The sequence below is a fragment of the Globicephala melas genome, chromosome 1 (genome assembly GCF_963455315.2).
Source record: "Globicephala melas chromosome 1, mGloMel1.2, whole genome shotgun sequence".
Classification (NCBI taxonomy): Eukaryota; Metazoa; Chordata; class Mammalia; order Artiodactyla; family Delphinidae; genus Globicephala; species Globicephala melas.
Window position 1 is genome coordinate 176,070,035 of NC_083314.1, and position 18,136 is coordinate 176,088,170.

An 18,136-nucleotide genomic window follows, 5' to 3' on the forward strand; every position below is an offset into this window, starting at 1 on the left:
CATGGTTAAAGACTAGTTTAGGAGTGCTTTCAAAACAGGCTTTGGACAGCACAGCGAACTATACTCAATATCCTGTGATAAACCGTAATGGAAGAGAATATAAAAAAGAATGTATATATAACTGAATCAATCTGCTGTACAGCGGAAATTAACACAACATTGTAAATCAACTATACTTTAATTAAAAAAAAAAAAAGTCAAATGGCTTCCAAGCACTCGGAAAACATAAGGCAAAACAAAACGGAACAAACAGGCTTCAGAGATTCCTGGACTTCCTGGAATCTATACTGAAAACTCCTGAGGAAGGAGGACACAGAACTAAGCGTCACGTGCTTGTGAAGAGCTCGAGACCAGGACAGCATCCGCGACTCACCGCTGATTTTCCTTGAAAGGCGTTGCTGTCTGGCAGTAAGGTGTTGGCAAACTCCTGCTGCCGATTGCTGTAGACGTGCACGAACCTCACTGTGTCCTGCGTGTTTGCCAGAGCAAAGGACAGGAAAGCCTCGAAGGGTTTACTCAGCTTGGTAGCCTCCGAGGTCAGTAGAACCACACAGTACCTGCATGTCAACAAAAGAGAAGACTTTAATCCCTGAGGCCACGGCTAGAACCTGAATGGCAAGTGAAGGTGAAAGAGAGGAGACGCTCATTTACAAAGTGAACGAGCATGTTTTAGGAATGAAAGCTTCATGGGGGAACCTCTAATGAGAGAAAATGTCCAAGGCATTAAGGACCCGCTTCTTTCTAGACTGGTGATGCTCTCCCCAAACCAAACTTCATGACATTTAGAGATGCCTTTGAAGGCAATGGTCACTGAACCCCTGATGCAGAAGGGCCTTGCAGAAGGCACCTGTTCTAGTTCTCCCACCGTAGGCAGGGCTGGTTGAGCCTATCTGAGGCCAGGGCCACTGGGCCTCATTCTGAAGGGCTTCCTTTGTAGTGGTGCCAAGGGAAAGTTCATCTAATCATTCATTCATGCATTCATTCTCTCAAATACTACTGAGCACTCAATAGATGCCAGGTAAGACAGACAATGCTCTTGCCCTCATGGAGCTGATATTCCAGTGTGGAAGGCAGATAACAAATAGATAGATGGACAGATCGTGACAAGTAGTGACAAGGGTCATGAGAAAAAAAAGAAGTGAAGGGGAGAGAGTCAAGGGTGGGCTGGGAGTCACGATCCATCAGGCTGGCTGCGCAGAGGTGTAAAGAGATGCCATAAGAGGAAGTGGGGTCTGAGCACTCCAGGCAGAGAGCACCGCAAGTGCAAAGACCCTGAGACTGGGGCACTCGAGCCAATTCACAGTGCTAGGAGGATCGCTGGCTGACATGAACTGACTGAGGGTGGGAGAGTGGAGCGGAGGCAGAGGAGGTTAGGAGGCTAACGCGGTGGCCTCGACGAGAGGTGACAGTGACCTGGCGAGGGTGGCGGTGCTAACGAAGGGGAGGAGTGCGTGGACTGGGGATACTTTCTGAAGGCGGTATAAATAACAATCCTTAAAGCCCAGGATCACCTGCCTTACGGTTAATTAAAGTCTTTCTTCTCTTAGTCTATAAAGGAAACTGAAAAGCCTGGAAACACAGGGAAGTTTTCCTATTTTAAACAATATTTTAGTTGTATTTTCACATAACGTGATCAAAATGTTTTCCTTTCATATCCAGACAGCCTTCACTCATACCCAGACAGCTTTCACAGATGAAACAGCCCTAAATTTAAAGGCACTGATTCATTAATCTGAAAGAGGTATAATAAGTATTTTCCCTGTATTTCCAGACTTTAGACACTCTGTATGAATAAGTATGCCTCAGCCTTACTATTCCCATTTAATTATTTTACCATTTCCTCAGTACTCTCACTTCTCTACTGTTTAGTCATTAACCTGGCTCCTCTCCAAGACCCCCAGAGGCTCACCCTGTGTGGAATACTCTGGTAGGAACAGTAACTCTCTCCTACTCCATGCTGCTCTACAGTGACCCAGGCTCTCCTTGACACCCGGCAAAATCTACTCATCCTTCAGGGCTCAGCTAAAGTGTTACCTCTTAGGGGGATCTTCTCTGGCACACCCGATAATTTGGTCCTAAGGTGCCCTGGACTGTTATACCCCTCACTGTCATAGTTGTTCATCAATATCTGTTACATGAAGAATAAATTCTGATTGTCTCAGGGTCGACGTTTAACTGCCTTGTAGTAAAATGCAACATGCCCCTCTGCTGCACTGATGAGCAGGGGCAAAGCCTTCAGTCCTTACTTCCTCTGTCGGTGAGACCGTTTCACGGGGCAGAGTTCATGGAACAACTTCTGGCTGGTGAGCCTGGCTGCCAACAGATACTTGTTTTGGGTGATAAAGTCATCAATGACCTGTTTCTTCATACCTCGGGCCTGGAGAAAAACCAAGAGACAGTGGATTCCGATTCAGTTTTCTCACTGAAAATGGGCTTTACTTACAGCTTAATAAACATGTAGCTGAGGGAATTCCCTGGCGGTCCAGTGGTTAAGACTCCGTGTTCCCAATGTGGGGGGCACAGGTTCGATCTCTGGTCAGGGAACTGAGATCCCGCATGCCGTGCAGTGCGGCCAAAAAAAAAAAACCAAAAAAAAACAAGTGCCTGATCCTGGCTAAAGTAACAAAACCACTTACGTCAGACTCATTTGAGCAGATAAACATGTGGTGATCTTTTTAAAAAACGCAGGGCTGGGACTTCCCTGGTGGCGCAGTGGTTAAGAATCCGTCTGCCAATGCAAGGGACCAGGTTCTAGCTCTGGTCCGGGAAGATCCCACATGCCGCAGAGCAACTAAGCCCGTGCGTCACAACTACTGAGCATGCACTCTAGAGCCCATGAGCCACAACTACTGACCCTGCGTGCCACAACTACTGAAGCCCACGTGCTTAGAGCCCATGCTCTGCAACAAGAGAAGCCACTGCAATGAGAAGTCCGCGCACCGCAACGAAGAGTAGGCCCCTCTCGCCACAACTACAGAAAGCCTGCAGGCGGCAACAAAGATCCAACGCAGACAAAAAAAAAGAAAAGAAAAAAAAAAGCAGGGCTGAGAGCAATGACGTAGCTATCTCAGGTCAAAGGAAAAATCAAGTGCTCTTTTCACTGGACAACTTTTATATACTGTTGTACGGTAGCAGATTTAAAAAGTCAATAATTTGGAATTTTTAGGCAAATTTACTTCAAGATTTATAGGAAACTGAACAATTGAAAATAAACTCCCTGGGACTTCCTGGCAGTCTGATGGTTAAGACTCTGTGCTTCCACTGCAGGGGGCACGGGTTCAATCCCTGGGGAACCAAGGTCCCGCATGCCTTGCTGCATGTGGCCAAAAAAACAAAAAGAAAGAAACAAAACCCCCCACAAAACTCCAAAGTAACAATGTTACTGAGTATAAAAGGCGGACAACAAAACTGTAATATGACCACTTTGTTATTACTGACTTTCATATATTTCAAAGGACTGAAATTTTATATATAGTAGCTTCTCTGACCACCATTAAACAAGAAATCAATATAAGATAGAAACCAGAAAATCCCTTTTTGTTTAGAAATTAAGAAACTCTGAATAACTTATTGACCTAAGAAGAAAGCATATCAGATATAAGAAAATATTTTGAATTTGAAGTGATTAATGAAAATACTATTTATCAAAACTTTGGGACTCAGATAAAGTATCAGTAGTACTTGGAGAGTAATGTTAAAATGAATATAATAGAAAAGAAATTAATGAACTAGACATCCATATCAAGAAGTTACAGCAAAAATACAACCGTAGTGGGCTTCCCTGGTGGCGCAGTGGTTGAGAGTCCACCTGCCGGTGCAGGGGATGTGGGTTCGTGCCCCGGTCCGGGAAGATCCCACATGCTGCGGAGCGGCTGGGCCCGTGAGCCATGGCCGCTGAGGCTGCGCGTCCGGAGCCTGTGCTCCGCAACGGGAGGGGCCACGGCAGTGGGAGGCCAGCGTACCGCAAAAACAAACAAACAAACAAAAACAAACCGTAGAGAAAAGGAAATAGTAAAGATGAATATAGAAATCAATAAAACAAAATAAATATATAAGAAGAAGAATTAACAAAAACAAAATTGGTTCTTTGGAAGAGCTAATAAAATTGACAAACCTCTGGTAAAACCAATCATGAAAATAAGAGAGAAGGCACAAATAACCATTATCAAGGATGACGAGGGACTTCTCTGGTGGTCCAGTGGCTAAGGCTCTGCGCTCCCAATGCAGGGGGACCCAGTTTGATCCCTGGTCAGGGAACTAGATCCCACATGCCACAACTAAGAGCTTGCATGCCGCTACTAAAGATCCTGCATGCCACAAGGAAGATCCTGCACGTGGCAACGAAGATCCCAAGTGCCGCAACTAAGACCGGGCGCAGCCAAATAAATAAATATTAAAAAAAGAAAAAAAGGGACCTGCTTGCTGGCACAGTGGATAAGACTCCATGCTCCCAATGAGGGTTCGATCCCTAGTCAGGGAACTAGATCCCACATGCGTGCCGAAACTAAGAGTTCACATGCCACAACTAAGGAGCCTGAGTGCTGCAACTAAGAAGCTGGGGAGCCACAACTAAGGAGCTCTGGAGCTGCAACTAAGGAGCCTGCTGCAACTAAGACCTGGAGCAACCAAAAAAATAAATATTAAAAAAAAAAAGGATGACGAGGAGGAATCACTCCCTATGTTGTAGAAACTAAAAATATATACATATACATACACATATATATATACACATATACATTTAAATTTGAAAATTTAGATGAAACAGAAAAATTTCTAGAAAAATAAAACAACATCTGAAAAAGAGAAGAGTTAACTAGTTCTATAACCATTAAAGAAGATGAGTCAGTAGTCAAAAATCTCTCCTTGAACACAAACTCAGGCTGAGATGGCTTTACGTAGGTGGTTTTGACCCAATTTTCAAGGAGGACAATCTAATCTTATACAAAGTCTTCCCGAGAAGAGAAAAAGGGAGAACACACCCCATCTCGTTTCATGATTCAAATCCTCACATGGGCATCTTGAGAAAGAGAAGTTAGAAGTCAATCTCATTTCTGAACATAAATGTGAAAGTCCTAAACAAAATGTTAGCAAACTGAATACAGCAATATACTGAAAGCAAAATATAAATAATGATCCTGTTGGATTTATCTCATGAATGCAAGTTAGATTTAACACTAGAAAATGATTAATATGATTTAGCACATTACAGAACATGAAAGAAGAAAACTCTGGATAATCATAATGGATGTGTAAAAAGTATCTGATAAAAATCAACACCATTCATATCAGAAAAATTAAATTGGTCTAGTGTTGGCAAGGATATGGAGCAATGGAACACTCACACGTGATTGGTGGAAATGTACTTAGGAAAACACATTAGCTAGTAAAGTTAAAGATATATATATATATTTAATCATTAAAAAAAATAAAGCCATATATGTTAACATAAATAACTTTTTTTAAACATTAAAAAAAATAATTTCCAAAACCAAAAAATGTTTAGTGAGAAGATTAACACTGCTTTACATTTTTACAAATCTTTTTAATGTCTGGTTTCATAGGAGAGATAGGTGGATTCTCATATCTGCTTCTATATACAATCGGGGGTCACATATTGTTTTGGTTGAAAACCCAGCCTCACACAGATATATGGTTAGAAAAGGGAGGTTTATTTTAATAGCTTTTCAGATAACTGTGGATATCCTTCTTTGCCACTACACCGAAACTGGACAAATGGTAGTTTCTTAAAAGTTAGTTGCTATGTGGATTCAATGAACTTTTTTTGTTTTTTTTTGGCTGCACTGCATGGGGGATCTTAGTTCCCCAACCAGGGATCGAACCTGTGCCCCTGAAGTGGAAGCGCAGAGTCCTAACCACTGGACCGCGGGGGAATTCCCATCCATGAACTTTTAGTACTCTGTTAAATTAAAATTCACTGATCAAAAATAAAGAAGGTAAAATTCACTGATCGCCGTGCACTTAGAATGGATCTTTTGCTCATGCATGGTCATTCGAAAAATACTGGTTCACTGATCTCCCAGACGCTGACAAATTTTTTTATTCATATGAAAAAATGCATCACATCGATGAACCAATCTCGTAAGCAAGTTTGAGAAGCTATCAAGGTCACGATGGCTGATACAAATTTTTCAAAATTAAAATTTCCTTGGAAGCCTGGATTCTATCGTCAGCAACAGATGCTGTGAGTTGTTTCCCTTAAAGTGCCAGGCTCACTTCATTCATTTTAAAGAAAATGTCTGCCCTAACTCTGAGTAACCATAGTTGTCCGTCAATTATTCTTTCAAGTAAAAAATGATGTTCCATCAAAAAAAAAAAAAGAAAAGTTGCCAGTTCAAAACTCCTGAGTTAGGCAACCACACAGACATTTGTCCCCAGGACACCCTCCCAACTTGGCCTGCAGCAGAGCTTTCTGCACACTTCCTATTTTGTCACAGAGAACATTAAAGATACCAGAAAGACGTGGACTTGAGTGTCAATTTACCTATTAATAAAATTCATACTTCTTACTGCTTCATCAAGGCTATTCAGTGAAATGGGAGTTGTCCCTCTGTGTTGTTACGGTGAGTGCTTAGGCGTGAAGAACACACGGCCACCGGCAGCCTGGTGCCCGGGCCTTGGTGTGTGCACTTGGTGGTTATGCACTGGAAAGTTTACCCACCATTGCTTTTGCACCATCGGTGCAAGCGTCAACACAGAGAAAAGACAAATTATGTCTTAGTGGTTCCTGTGAAGACAGCTTTGATCTCACAGTCTCTCTTAAAGGGTCTTTTGGACCCCCGCCCCCCGCCCCCAGGGGTCTGTGAACCACATTTTTAAAACTGCCGTCCTGTAGAAACTTGTGATTGGGTACACCGGGATACATGGGATGTCCACAGCATCACTGGTCCTAAAGCCCCGAAATGTCCATCAACAGAAGAATGAATAAACCCATTATCATGTGGCCATAGCCACTGTACAGCAGATGAAAACAAGTTAACTAGAGCTAAGAGAAACCACTAGTGCTACTAGTGTTTGCTAAGCCCCTTGCCATTGGGAGGACTCAGTTTATGTTAAGAATGCAGTTTTACATTCATAAAGAGCAAACTGGTAAAGCATCCATTGTACCAGCAATTTTGTTAATGTATCTGATTAACGATTTTCCCCAGGGAATAAATAAATAACAATTCCCAAGAGTACAAGCTATCACTAAAAAGCAATTTAGGAAATCTTACAGATTAATCTTGGATTGAGATGACCTTCTTTCCTCTCTTCCACAACTGGCATTTGTTTGCTTCCTGACCCTCTCTTGGCTCCTTCTTAGTCGCCATCAGGCATCCCTTCTTTTTTTTTTTTTTTTTTTTTTTTTGCGGTCCGCGGGCCTCTCACTGTTGCAGCCTCTCCCGCTACGGAGCACAGGCTCCGGACGCGCAGGCTCAGCGGCCATGGCTCACGGGCCCAGACGCCCCGTGGCATGTGGGATCTTCCCGGACTGGGGCACGAATCCGTGCCCCCTGCATCGGCAGGCGGACTCTCAACCCCTGCGCCATCAGGGAAGCCCTCCCCTCTTTTTATTTGCTGGTGATTGTCCAGAGTTTTGTCCTTGGCTGCCTTCTCTCCTTACTTTACATACGATGCCTGCGAGATCTCCCCACACTAAAGATTTCACCCTCTAACCAGTCACTGACGATTCACAAATCTCTATTCCAGCCCCTCCGCCCTTCCTTGGATCTAGAGCCCTGCCTGATGGGCATCTCCCCTTGGGTTTCCTGAAGGCAGTTCTAATTCTTATGTCCACAACTGAACTCATTACCTTCTTCTTAAACCTGCTCTCCCTTCCTTACTATCCACTTTCCCCATCTGGTTCTGTCACACACAACACCCTAGTCCCATAGTCTCAGGACCCCTTCTACATCCACAGGGCACCCGGAGGAACCCTCCATCTTAGTGAGACACCTACTACAATGGACGGTCTTTTTCCTCTCCTGACTGTGAGTCAAAGGAGGACGAAGACTAAACTGGATGTCGGAGCTGTTCTGTATTTAGTGTTCAGCAGGCAGTCAGTGAATGTACTGAATAAAGGATTTTAGAGAATTTCTCCTTCTTCTCGTTCTAGCCTCCTATAAGAGAAAGTATCAAAGGGTTCTTGACCATTTAAAAAAAAATAACATTAAAAATATTAAAAAATACATGTCCATTATAGGGATTTTTGAAAACCTAAATATTGAAATAATACCTAATTCCGCCATCAAAAGATAACCATTAATGTTTTGATGTATTTATTTCTAGTTTTTTCCTGTGTGTACACATGCACACATGCACTCACTTTACAAAATTGAGGTCAGTGAATAAACTGCATATACAATTCTGCATCCTGCTTTCTCTGTAACATCATGTTAGGAAAATTATACCCATCATTAAGTATTCTCGAGTTGCCATTTTAAATGGCTATATAATAGTCTCTGGGATGTACCAATAATTATCCTGCCGTTGGATGTTTATATTTCCACCTCATTTTTGGTATTATGAATGATACTTAACATCTCTGTATGTACTTCTTTGCCTGAGTTCCTATTCCTTTAGGATAGAGCCCTAAAAGGTAATCTCACCTCCCTCAGGTCTTTCCTCGTGTCACCTTAATGAGGCCCTTCCTGGCTGCTCCACCTTAAAAATGTGAACCCTCTCCCATAATACCCTCTTCCCTGTTTTATTTTTCTCCTTGGCACGTATCACTATATAAATACCACGACAGAGTATGTTATGCTGATTGTCTGTCGTCCCCACTAGAACACAGGATGGGGAATTCTGTCAGTCTTGTCCAGGGCTGCACCCTCACCACAGAAAGCGGTGTTTGGCACACAGCAGGTACTCAGGAGTGCTCTTCTGCTAGGCAGTTGATGTTTTATCACCCAATCGCTTTTCGGAAAACTTTTGAGGCTTCTTCCAGCAAGGCAAGAAAGACAAGCCCCTGTTTCTCTGTAGTCTCAACTCTACTGAGGATTTTTCCTTCAAAAATCTTTAACAATTTGATGAGAGAAGAAAATGTTTATTTTGCTTTTCTCTGATTATTAGTGAGATTTATTTTTTTAAAGGTGTTTATTAGTCACTTGAATCTCTTCTCAGGATTTTGTTCACTTCGTTTTGGGGGGAAGTTTTAAACATTTTTTTAAAAATTGAGGTAAAATTCACATAACATGAAATTAACCATTTTAGTGTACAATTCAGTGGCATTTAGTACATTCAGCGTTGTGCAGCCCTCATCTCTATCTGGTTCCAAAACATTTTCATCACCCTAAAACTCTGTACTCATTAAGTGGTCATTCTGTACTCATTAAGTGGTCATTCTCAAGAAGTTTTCGGTTGATTTCCTTGATTAGAAGAAGCTCATTAGAAATTAAAGATAATGATCCCTTTTATATTGGTTGTAATTACTTCCCTTATTGTTTAATCAAAAATTCTTAAGCATTTATATAAAAATTTAAAACTTATAATCAAGTTATTAAGATTTTCCAACAAGATTTTCCCCAATGTTTTCAGCCCTTCCCTATCTTAAGATCAGATAAATATTCAGCGTATGTTCTTTAACTTAGTTTATGGGTTTTTTTCTTTTTTTCCAGTGATGTTATTTAGTTAATTAATTAATTAATTAATTTTTTGGCTGTGCAGCGAGGCATGTGGGATCTTAGTTCCTGACCAGGGATCAAATCCGCACCCCTGCAGTGGAAGTGCAGAGTCTTAACCACTGGACCGTCAGGGAAGTCCCTAAAGGAAGAGATTAAAACTAGTTTCTTCTCCTCTCCTGCTGTGCTCGATTTTGCTGTTTATTTATATGACATCTTGAGATAAAATGGGAGGGCCATCTTGAAACAAGGTGACACTCACATACCTGGATAACATCTGCAGGCTTGTGTATGTGTTCTTTAAAGATCAGGATGGTGGGGGTATAGACGTTGACGTTGTATTGCCTCGTCATCTCTTCCGCCCCTCTCAAACCGACGTACACGTATCCAAATGACAAATAATCTTTATACGCGAAAGCAGTCAACTGTTAGGGCATAACAGAGAGGAAGAAATGAAATTGATAGCACAGCATCTAAATTAAGTGTGACTTGTTCTCATCAGTGGGTGGAGATGAACGCTAGCTTATACAGCCCCACTCAGGCTGCTACACCCTCGTTCCCTGGTAGGAATGCTATGGTGCTCCATGAACAAAAACTGTACCAACAAAGCTAAACAACAACTAATTCTTTTTTTCAGACAGAGCAAGATATTCATCTTACTGAGATCTGTACTGGGTGGGAGGTTTGAGGAGTTAACTGTACCCTAATTAGGTAAGATGGCAGTGACCGTGCCAACGGTTTAGCGCTTTCCTCTCCCATCTCATGTCACAGTGATAACCAGAGGTGTGCTAGACAGAAGTATAGTATATATTCAGAGGGCAGGTTCGGAATCAGACAGGCTACAAGGGAATCGATATTCAACATGGGAGACCTTGGGCAGGTTACACAACCACTCTAAGCTTCAGTAAAAGTAGGGATAATAATCTGTATCACTGGGTTCTTCTGAAGATTAAATGCTGTTATGTGTGTGGAAAGTACTAGCACAGTAATAGCATCAGTAGGTCCTCAATGTATGGTGGTTAAAGCAAATTTCTGGTCTTCAAGCATTTCTCTTGGGATGAGCTATTACCCACAAAAAAGAAAATCACCAAAATAAGAGAAAACATTACCCAGCACCTAAAGTACCTTGTAGAGCAGTGGTACAACGGGCATTTGGTCAAACAGAAGGACATGCGGTTTATTCTCTTGCTGCCAGCCAGAGAGGAATCTGACATAATTTTTACTTGTAACCTTAAATTGAATAAAGGATGTTAGTTTCAACATTTAATTCTTAACAACTGCATTATAATCCAGTCAGGAGATAATTAAACAAAATCAAATATGTGCAAAAGATTGTTTTGTAAAAAATAAAAAATGCAGACAACTAATTTTTTGCCTTTATGTGACTAAAGTTAAAAGAACAGAGATATTGATTTCATATTTTCATGTGATCCAACCCTTACAGAATGAAATCATAATCTTTTCTGAAACAATTACTGACCATACTATAAAAAAATGAGCTTTCAAAGTTGGTTCTTGCTCAATTATAGACTGCACTTGTTAATCTATTAGAAGATAATGCAACAACTGCTCTTTTAAAACGGCTTGAATAAAAATAAGTGGGCCCACTCCACCTATACATTACATAAGTTCATTCACTGCCATCTGAATTGCTACTTTTGTGTTTCCCTGTTTATGCCTTAAAATAATCCCAAGAAAACAAATTAAAAACTTGAATAAATTAAATTTCTATCCAGAAAAGTTCATAGTAGTTCAAAAAAGTTTATCTTTCCACTTTGCTTCCAGAATGATCTATATAAAACTGCAATCTCATCATTTCACCCCACTGCTCAGCCCCTTTCAATGGCTCCATCACCTGCAGGCCAAGTCCAAGTTCCTTAAAGGAGACCCTCACAGTGAGATTCCCATTAACCCCTTTAATCCTGTCTTCTCCCACTCACTAATGACTACTTCATACAAAGCAGGCTACCTCTGTATGCCTGGAACTCATTCCCTTCTCTCTCCTCACCTGGCAAACTCAGTACAGGGGTCATTTCTGCCAGGAAGGCTTTCTCAAATCTCTAGGATGGGCTCTCTACATATAGGATGGAAACAATCACCTACTAGACTGCGAGCTCCTTGGAAAGTGTCCTCAGCACTTATCATAATGTCTGACATACAACAGGCATTTTAAAAAGGTTTGAGGACCTGTCAGGACCTATCATCATTTTAGGAGGCTACAATGCTCTCTGACAATTTCAAGGTAACTCCAACAAATATTTCTTCTGTGGGTAATGATCCTGGTGGGACAGGCTGTGTAGAAATAGGATGGAAGTATCTGTATGTTCACTCTCCTTGGTATTATTAAAAGAATGAATCATTTTCATTTAAAGCAACATAAGAATCTTCTTCTAGTTCCTGTGATCTCTAACCTCAGATACTGAGGGAAAAATGCTTCTTAAATATAAAAATCATAGTTTATAGTTTGTGGGAATTTCTGTGCCTGGTTTCTCTAGCTCAATCTTTTGTTTGTGAAGTTTATTCACACTGTTGCATCGCTATATGTTTTGAAAGTTCCAAAAATAATATCTGATTTCATGGAATCTGGTGTTTTCAATAGATATGATCATTAAATATATAACCAAATATAACTTAATTTGAATACTCTCATAAGAAAAGTATCTTTAAACGAACACATGCATGAGTTGGAAAGACCTCCTTCATCCCATGTTGTGATCTAATTTTTTGTTGAGAAAAGAAGAGGCACTCTCATTTTAGGCTCAGATTCCTGTGACAGTGTAAGTCTTCCCAGCGGTTTTGACAAGGATGATTCTTTCAGTCTCTCTACTTCATCTGTTTCAATTTTCAGTCTCTGGCAGACTTCATTTAAATGATTTAGTTAGAGTAATTAATTAATTAATATGTGTCTTGCCCTGCCCCAAATGAAACTCAGGTCTGAGGATGACCACAGGTAGAGTTCAGGGCAGCCAGCAGTCCCAGGAGCCTCTTAAACTACTTCTCAGCCAGGTACTTACTTTCTCCACCAAGTTCCCTGGAAGAAGACTCTCTACAAACTGTCGCAGGTTCTCACGGACAACTGCATTATGGAAGAAGGAGATTTTCCCATTTATGATTCCTAGGATAGCTGGTGTGCTGTGTGCTCCCAGGTGATGGGCCAGGCGTCTCTCGTAGCCAGCGTGGACCACGCCGATTCCTACGCCTGAAAAATATGGAAGACCTCCGTGAAGACTTTTTATGCCCTCATGGCAGGTGAAGAAATGCTGCTAAGTAATTTTCTGGTGTGAAAATGAAATCCCGACTTAGTAGGAGGGGATATCTTTCCTGATAGACTGTCTAGCATTCTATCACTGCCGGAATGCTAAATTGGTTCAGTTTTTCTGCATAGCCATCTAGCAATGTTTAAGAAGGGCCACAAATCTTTCTATCTTTCAGTCCGTTGTTTCTAATTTTGGGAGTAGATCATGAAGAAATACTTCAAAAGAAAAGAACAATCTGTCCACAGTGTTCCTATTCATAAAGAACACCACCTGTAAGCAATTCAAGGGATCATCAACTCTGCAATGGTTGAAAAAACCTAGAATCTAACGATGGGCTAGAATCATAATCTTCTCACCTTTCAGAGCATGTCTCCCTTTTACATAAACTATTTTATAGAGATTTTGTACAGATTCTCAGAAAGAGAAAGAGATTAGGTTAAAATTACTTGGTCATATCCCACATAACTATTGTTAACATTTTGGTATCTATCTGTGCCTTTTCTTACGCAAATGTGTGTGTGTGTGTATGCATACACACAGGTATAAATAAAATAAAATGGGATCATCTGACACTTATTTCACTTAGTATTTGAATAACTTTTCTTGTCTTTCATTCAACCACTGTATTTGGAGGGCTAGCTCCTCTGCTAAACATTGGAGATACAGTAAATGTTAATAGGCAGTAAATATGCTTTTTCTCTTGGGTGTCTAACAGACCTCTAAGTATAAAGTTTTCAAAAACAAACTCCTGATCTCCTCCTCAAACCTGTTCTACCCTGGCTTTCACCATTTCCATTGACGGCGGCTCCCTCCTTCCCGTTACTCAGGACGAAAGTCTTAAGAGTGATCTTTGACCCCTCTCGTCTCTCACACCCCCCATCCGATCCATCAGCAAGTCCTGTTGGTCCTGTCTTCAAAATACAGCAGGAATCCGACTGTTTTTCTCCACTTCCATTGTACCCCGTCTCTTATGCATCTTCATCTCTCTCCCCTGAGTTGCTGCAATAACCTCCTCAATGGTGTCGTGTTTCTCCTTGTCCCCCTACTGTCTGTCCTCAACACGGTAGCCAGACTGTTCCTTCTAAAACATAAATAACGGATCATGTCGCTCCTCTGCCCAAATCTGGCAAAGCCTCCCCATTTCAACTCAGAATAAAACCGCAATCTTCACAAAGGCCGACAAGACCTCTGGGATTTGGCCCCTGGCCCCCTTCCTCTCCCATTCCTCAGGCTCACTTGCTCTAGCCCCCAGCATCCCTGTTCTTTAAACACACTGGCACGTTCCTTCCTGCCTTTGGGCCTCGGTGCTGGCTGGTGCACCTCCTGACATCTGTGTAGCTGGCTCCTTCACCAACCGCAGGTCCTTCTCAATGAGGACGACCCGACTCCTGTATTTAAAACTGCCCTCCCCACACTCAGGATCCCCTTCAAGTCCCTCACTTTCCCTTTTCCATAGCACTTACCATCTTCTAACACACCGCCCAAGTTCCTCATTCTGTGGATTTTTTTATTGTCTGTCTTCCCCTGTTAGAATGTAAGCCGTTTGAAGGCAGGGGTCTTTGTTTAGTTCTCTGATGTACTCCAAGCACCAGAACAGAGCTTGGCACACAGTAGGAGCTCATCACTGAAACTGGACCATCAATCTATTTAACCCATTCTTTATTGCTGCACATTGAAATGGCTTCTGGCTTTCACTATCATAAGGCATGTTTCGATAGACATCCTTGTACATCTCTGTACACACATCTTTGTGCACTTGTGTGATAACTTCTTAATTGAAAAATCCCCCAAATGGAATTGCTGAGTAAACGGCAGCGACTGCAAACTTAATACTTTAAAATTGCTCAGTAGGCTAAACAAATCTATCTGCTCGCCACCTGACTGTGAGTATCTCAAGGGCAGGAAGGGAGGCACCTCAGACATCACATAGTCCACTTCCCTCATTTTACAGATAAAGAGACTCGGAGAGGTGAACTGACTTATCCCAGTTTGCAGAGGTGATAAGATTGCAGAAGAAGAATCCCAACTTGATGTTCTAGAGTCAAGTCTAGTACACTATTCTATCACTGGAGGTATTAAAAATAACCACTGAACAATGTGAGTAAATGAAAGTGCACCTAAGATTGTGTGAGCAGGAGAAAGAACGAGAACATAGCAGGCACATACCTGAGAGACCCAGTCTCATGTAAAGCGAGAAGAGACGTCACCTAGCAAGGTCAAGTGGCCACACAGCAAAGGTCCAAGGGGGGAATCAACGTGTCTTGAGCCCTTTCTAAGACAGGCAGCATGCCTACAGCTTTATATCCGTTATCACTTTTCACATCCACAAACCCCGAGTGGTTAAGTATTGTCATCTTCATGGATGAGGAAGCTGGTGCTTGGAGAGGCTGAGCCAACCTAGCCGGCATCCCAGTTAGAGTGCAGTAGGACCAAAATTTGAACCCAGGCCCAGCCGACTGCAAAGCCTGGCTCCTTTCTGTCTCCAGCACCCTCTTCCACCCTCGGCTCTGAACGCTGGAGGGATCAATTTCTTAGAGACGGACCCACCATCAATGACTACATAGGCCAGAAGCCACCGTATTTAACTGATCCTGGGGAATATGCCTTCCCAGTAACTGCATCATTCAGCGGTGCCCTCTACCAGACTTTGGGACTAGAATCAGTAATTAGAATGGTGGCTGGTGGGCCCAGAATCAGGACAAGGGATGCAGGAGTCTTGGGAGAGCAAAGGAAACTGAAGAGATCTTTTGCGCTTGCTGTTCCCCCCCACTCTTCCCTCAGATATTCCGGAAGCTCGTTCTCTCGCCCCTATGGGCCACCTGCTCAGTGAGCCCTTCCTCATCTGCCTGATTTAAAACTGAAGCCTCTCACCCCGGCACTCCCTAGCACCCGGCCTTTTTTATCACACTCTACCACCATCTGGCGGGCTGTATATTTTGTTTGTTTGTCTCTCTTCACTAGAATATAGAAGCTCTATGAATGTAGGGGTTTGGGGCTATTTTGTTTACTGCTGTATCCTTAATATCTAGAATAGTTCCTGGCACTCAGTTTTTTAAAAACAAGTAAATGAATAAAGTATTCAAAGTCAGATCCAGATTCAAATTCCAGCTCTGCTACCCATTAGCTGTGCAACCTTAGGCAAGTCATTTAACCTCTCTGAGCCTCAGTTTCCTTATTTGTAAAATGGAGATAAATTGTTGTGAGGACTAAATGACATAATATAAAAATGAGCCTAGCCCAGAGCCTGGAATATAGTGGGTGCCTAATTAATTACAACTCTTATTATTAAGGATTATTTCATCCAGACCGTGTGAAGTCTGATCTAGAGACTTGTCTCTTATGTGAGTGGAATTTTAACCTCCATGAGTCTCTCTCCCTTCCTTGTGTGGAGTGGGATAAACAATGTTACACTCTCACTCTTTATGTCATCCTCCCCCCACCTTTCCTATGCTCCCATCAATATAGCTTTTTTCTAGTTAAAACAGAATACAAGTGATTGGTTTCATTTATTTTACTTAAAATTACCATTGAGTCCTTGGAATTACCTACATCACCTTCATCAAACATAAGCATTTCTCAGTCCATAAAAGGCTATTCCTTGGATCATTTCTACAAAGGACTTCGATTCTTAATATTATACCGATTTCTAAACTCTGAAGGAATGTTACTTCTTTCCTATAGACTATCACACGAATTAGAATAGCATGAAGAATGATACATATTTGGTGTTTAAATTTGTGGTATTCTTCCTCTTGAAAAGATACTTAAGATTATAATAAGAATACCGAAATTCCTTAAAGTCCAGACCTAACTAATCCCTTCCTCTCCCTCCATCCAAGCTGGGAAGGAAGAGTCAGAAAAGTCGACAGCACTGTTTTCTCCCTAAGACTCAGGCTGGGAAGTGACCACTATGACTGGTGGTGACTTAGGGTCTCTGAGTTACAGTGGACAACACAATTTCTATCGTCTCCTCCTCTGCCTTGAAACTCTCTACACTCCAAAGTTCCAGGTTCATAAAGCGAGTTCAGCAAGTACAGTTCTCCTACGCTTATCCTGATTCAGCATAACCTGGCTGGATAACAAGGACACACCAGAATCCACACGAACTTGAGTAGCAAATTTAAAAGAAAGGCAAAGTGTGTTACCGTTTTCAGAAACATTTGATTTTTCTACGGATCAATGTTTCGGGCTAATTTGCAGATCCCGGGGAATTAAAAATACAAATACCTTCTCCTCTTTTTGAGTTTGTAAGAGGGTGTTCTTTCTGTAAAGTACTAAAGATCTCTCTTTTGAGGTGTCAAATTATATTTGCTTTCATTATGCAATCCTAAACGTGTATCACGTCTTTTAGGGAAATTCTTTCATTTTCCCCTCTGTCGCATACACATATTCATCTTTCTTTCAACTTTTCCATATGCCTTAAGGGATGGTACAGAGCCAACTCAAAGAACATGGCACTGTCAAATCTGGCTAAATACAAACCTGTTAATAAACAAACTACTAAGGTGCAAAATGATGTGAAACAACACAAAATCAAGAACACAGAGCTTCAGGAGGAAAAAAAAATAACTAGTATCTAGGCAGACCGTTTTCCTACACAGTATGAAGTTGTTATACACTTAGCTATTTTTAGGAATAATTCCTTGAAAGAGAGGAATTATTCTTTCTTTTAAAATAAGAAGTCATGGTGGATAAACACTACATGATCATCCAAATTGGGTTTCCCTAAAATGATATCTGATTTCAAGACACGCAACCTCCTTGACGCCCTGGTAACTGTCTGCAGCTCCCAGCGAGCACTGAGTGCGCTGTGATGATTCAGGTGTGTCTCTTAGTTGAGTTTCCTGGGTGCGAGGACCAGGTTTTACTTATTTCTGAGCAGTGCATCACAGTGGTTAAGACTGAACTCTGGCGTTAGACTTCTGGGTCCATATCCCAACACTGCTGCTTATCAACAGTGTGACCTCAGTTGTTCCTTAACCTTCCTGGGCCTCAGTTTCCTCAACTGTAAAATAGGGATAATAATAGTCTCTCCCTCGTTGGGTTACTTTGGGGATAAAGACAATCCATACAAAGCATTTAGCACAATGAAAAATAAGTAAAATGCTAAAAAAAAGAGTTATAATATTTACTTCAGTGTTTAATATGGTACTTGGTCCATTAAGAAAAAAGTTCTTCTTTTTTTTTGGCCATGCCACGCAGCTTGCGGGATCTTAGTTCCCGGACCAGAGATTGAACCCAGGCCATGGGAGTGAAAGCACT

At 41.7% G+C, this 18,136-nt stretch overlaps 1 protein-coding gene across 1 annotated transcript in view; it reads right to left on the bottom strand.

Annotated features, from left to right (window-relative positions):
• The window catches only part of DNAJC16 (DnaJ heat shock protein family (Hsp40) member C16), a 37,465-nt gene that overhangs the window by 7,282 nt on the left and 12,047 nt on the right, over positions 1-18,136 (bottom strand). The window contains exons 5-9 of the mRNA XM_030877747.2: positions 12,632-12,816; positions 10,743-10,847; positions 9,884-10,042; positions 2,247-2,377; positions 374-557 (exon numbers count right to left, since the gene is read on the bottom strand). Of these exons, the coding sequence (XP_030733607.1) occupies positions 374-557; positions 2,247-2,377; positions 9,884-10,042; positions 10,743-10,847; positions 12,632-12,816 (764 nt within the window). The remainder of the gene's footprint in view (positions 1-373; positions 558-2,246; positions 2,378-9,883; positions 10,043-10,742; positions 10,848-12,631; positions 12,817-18,136) is intronic.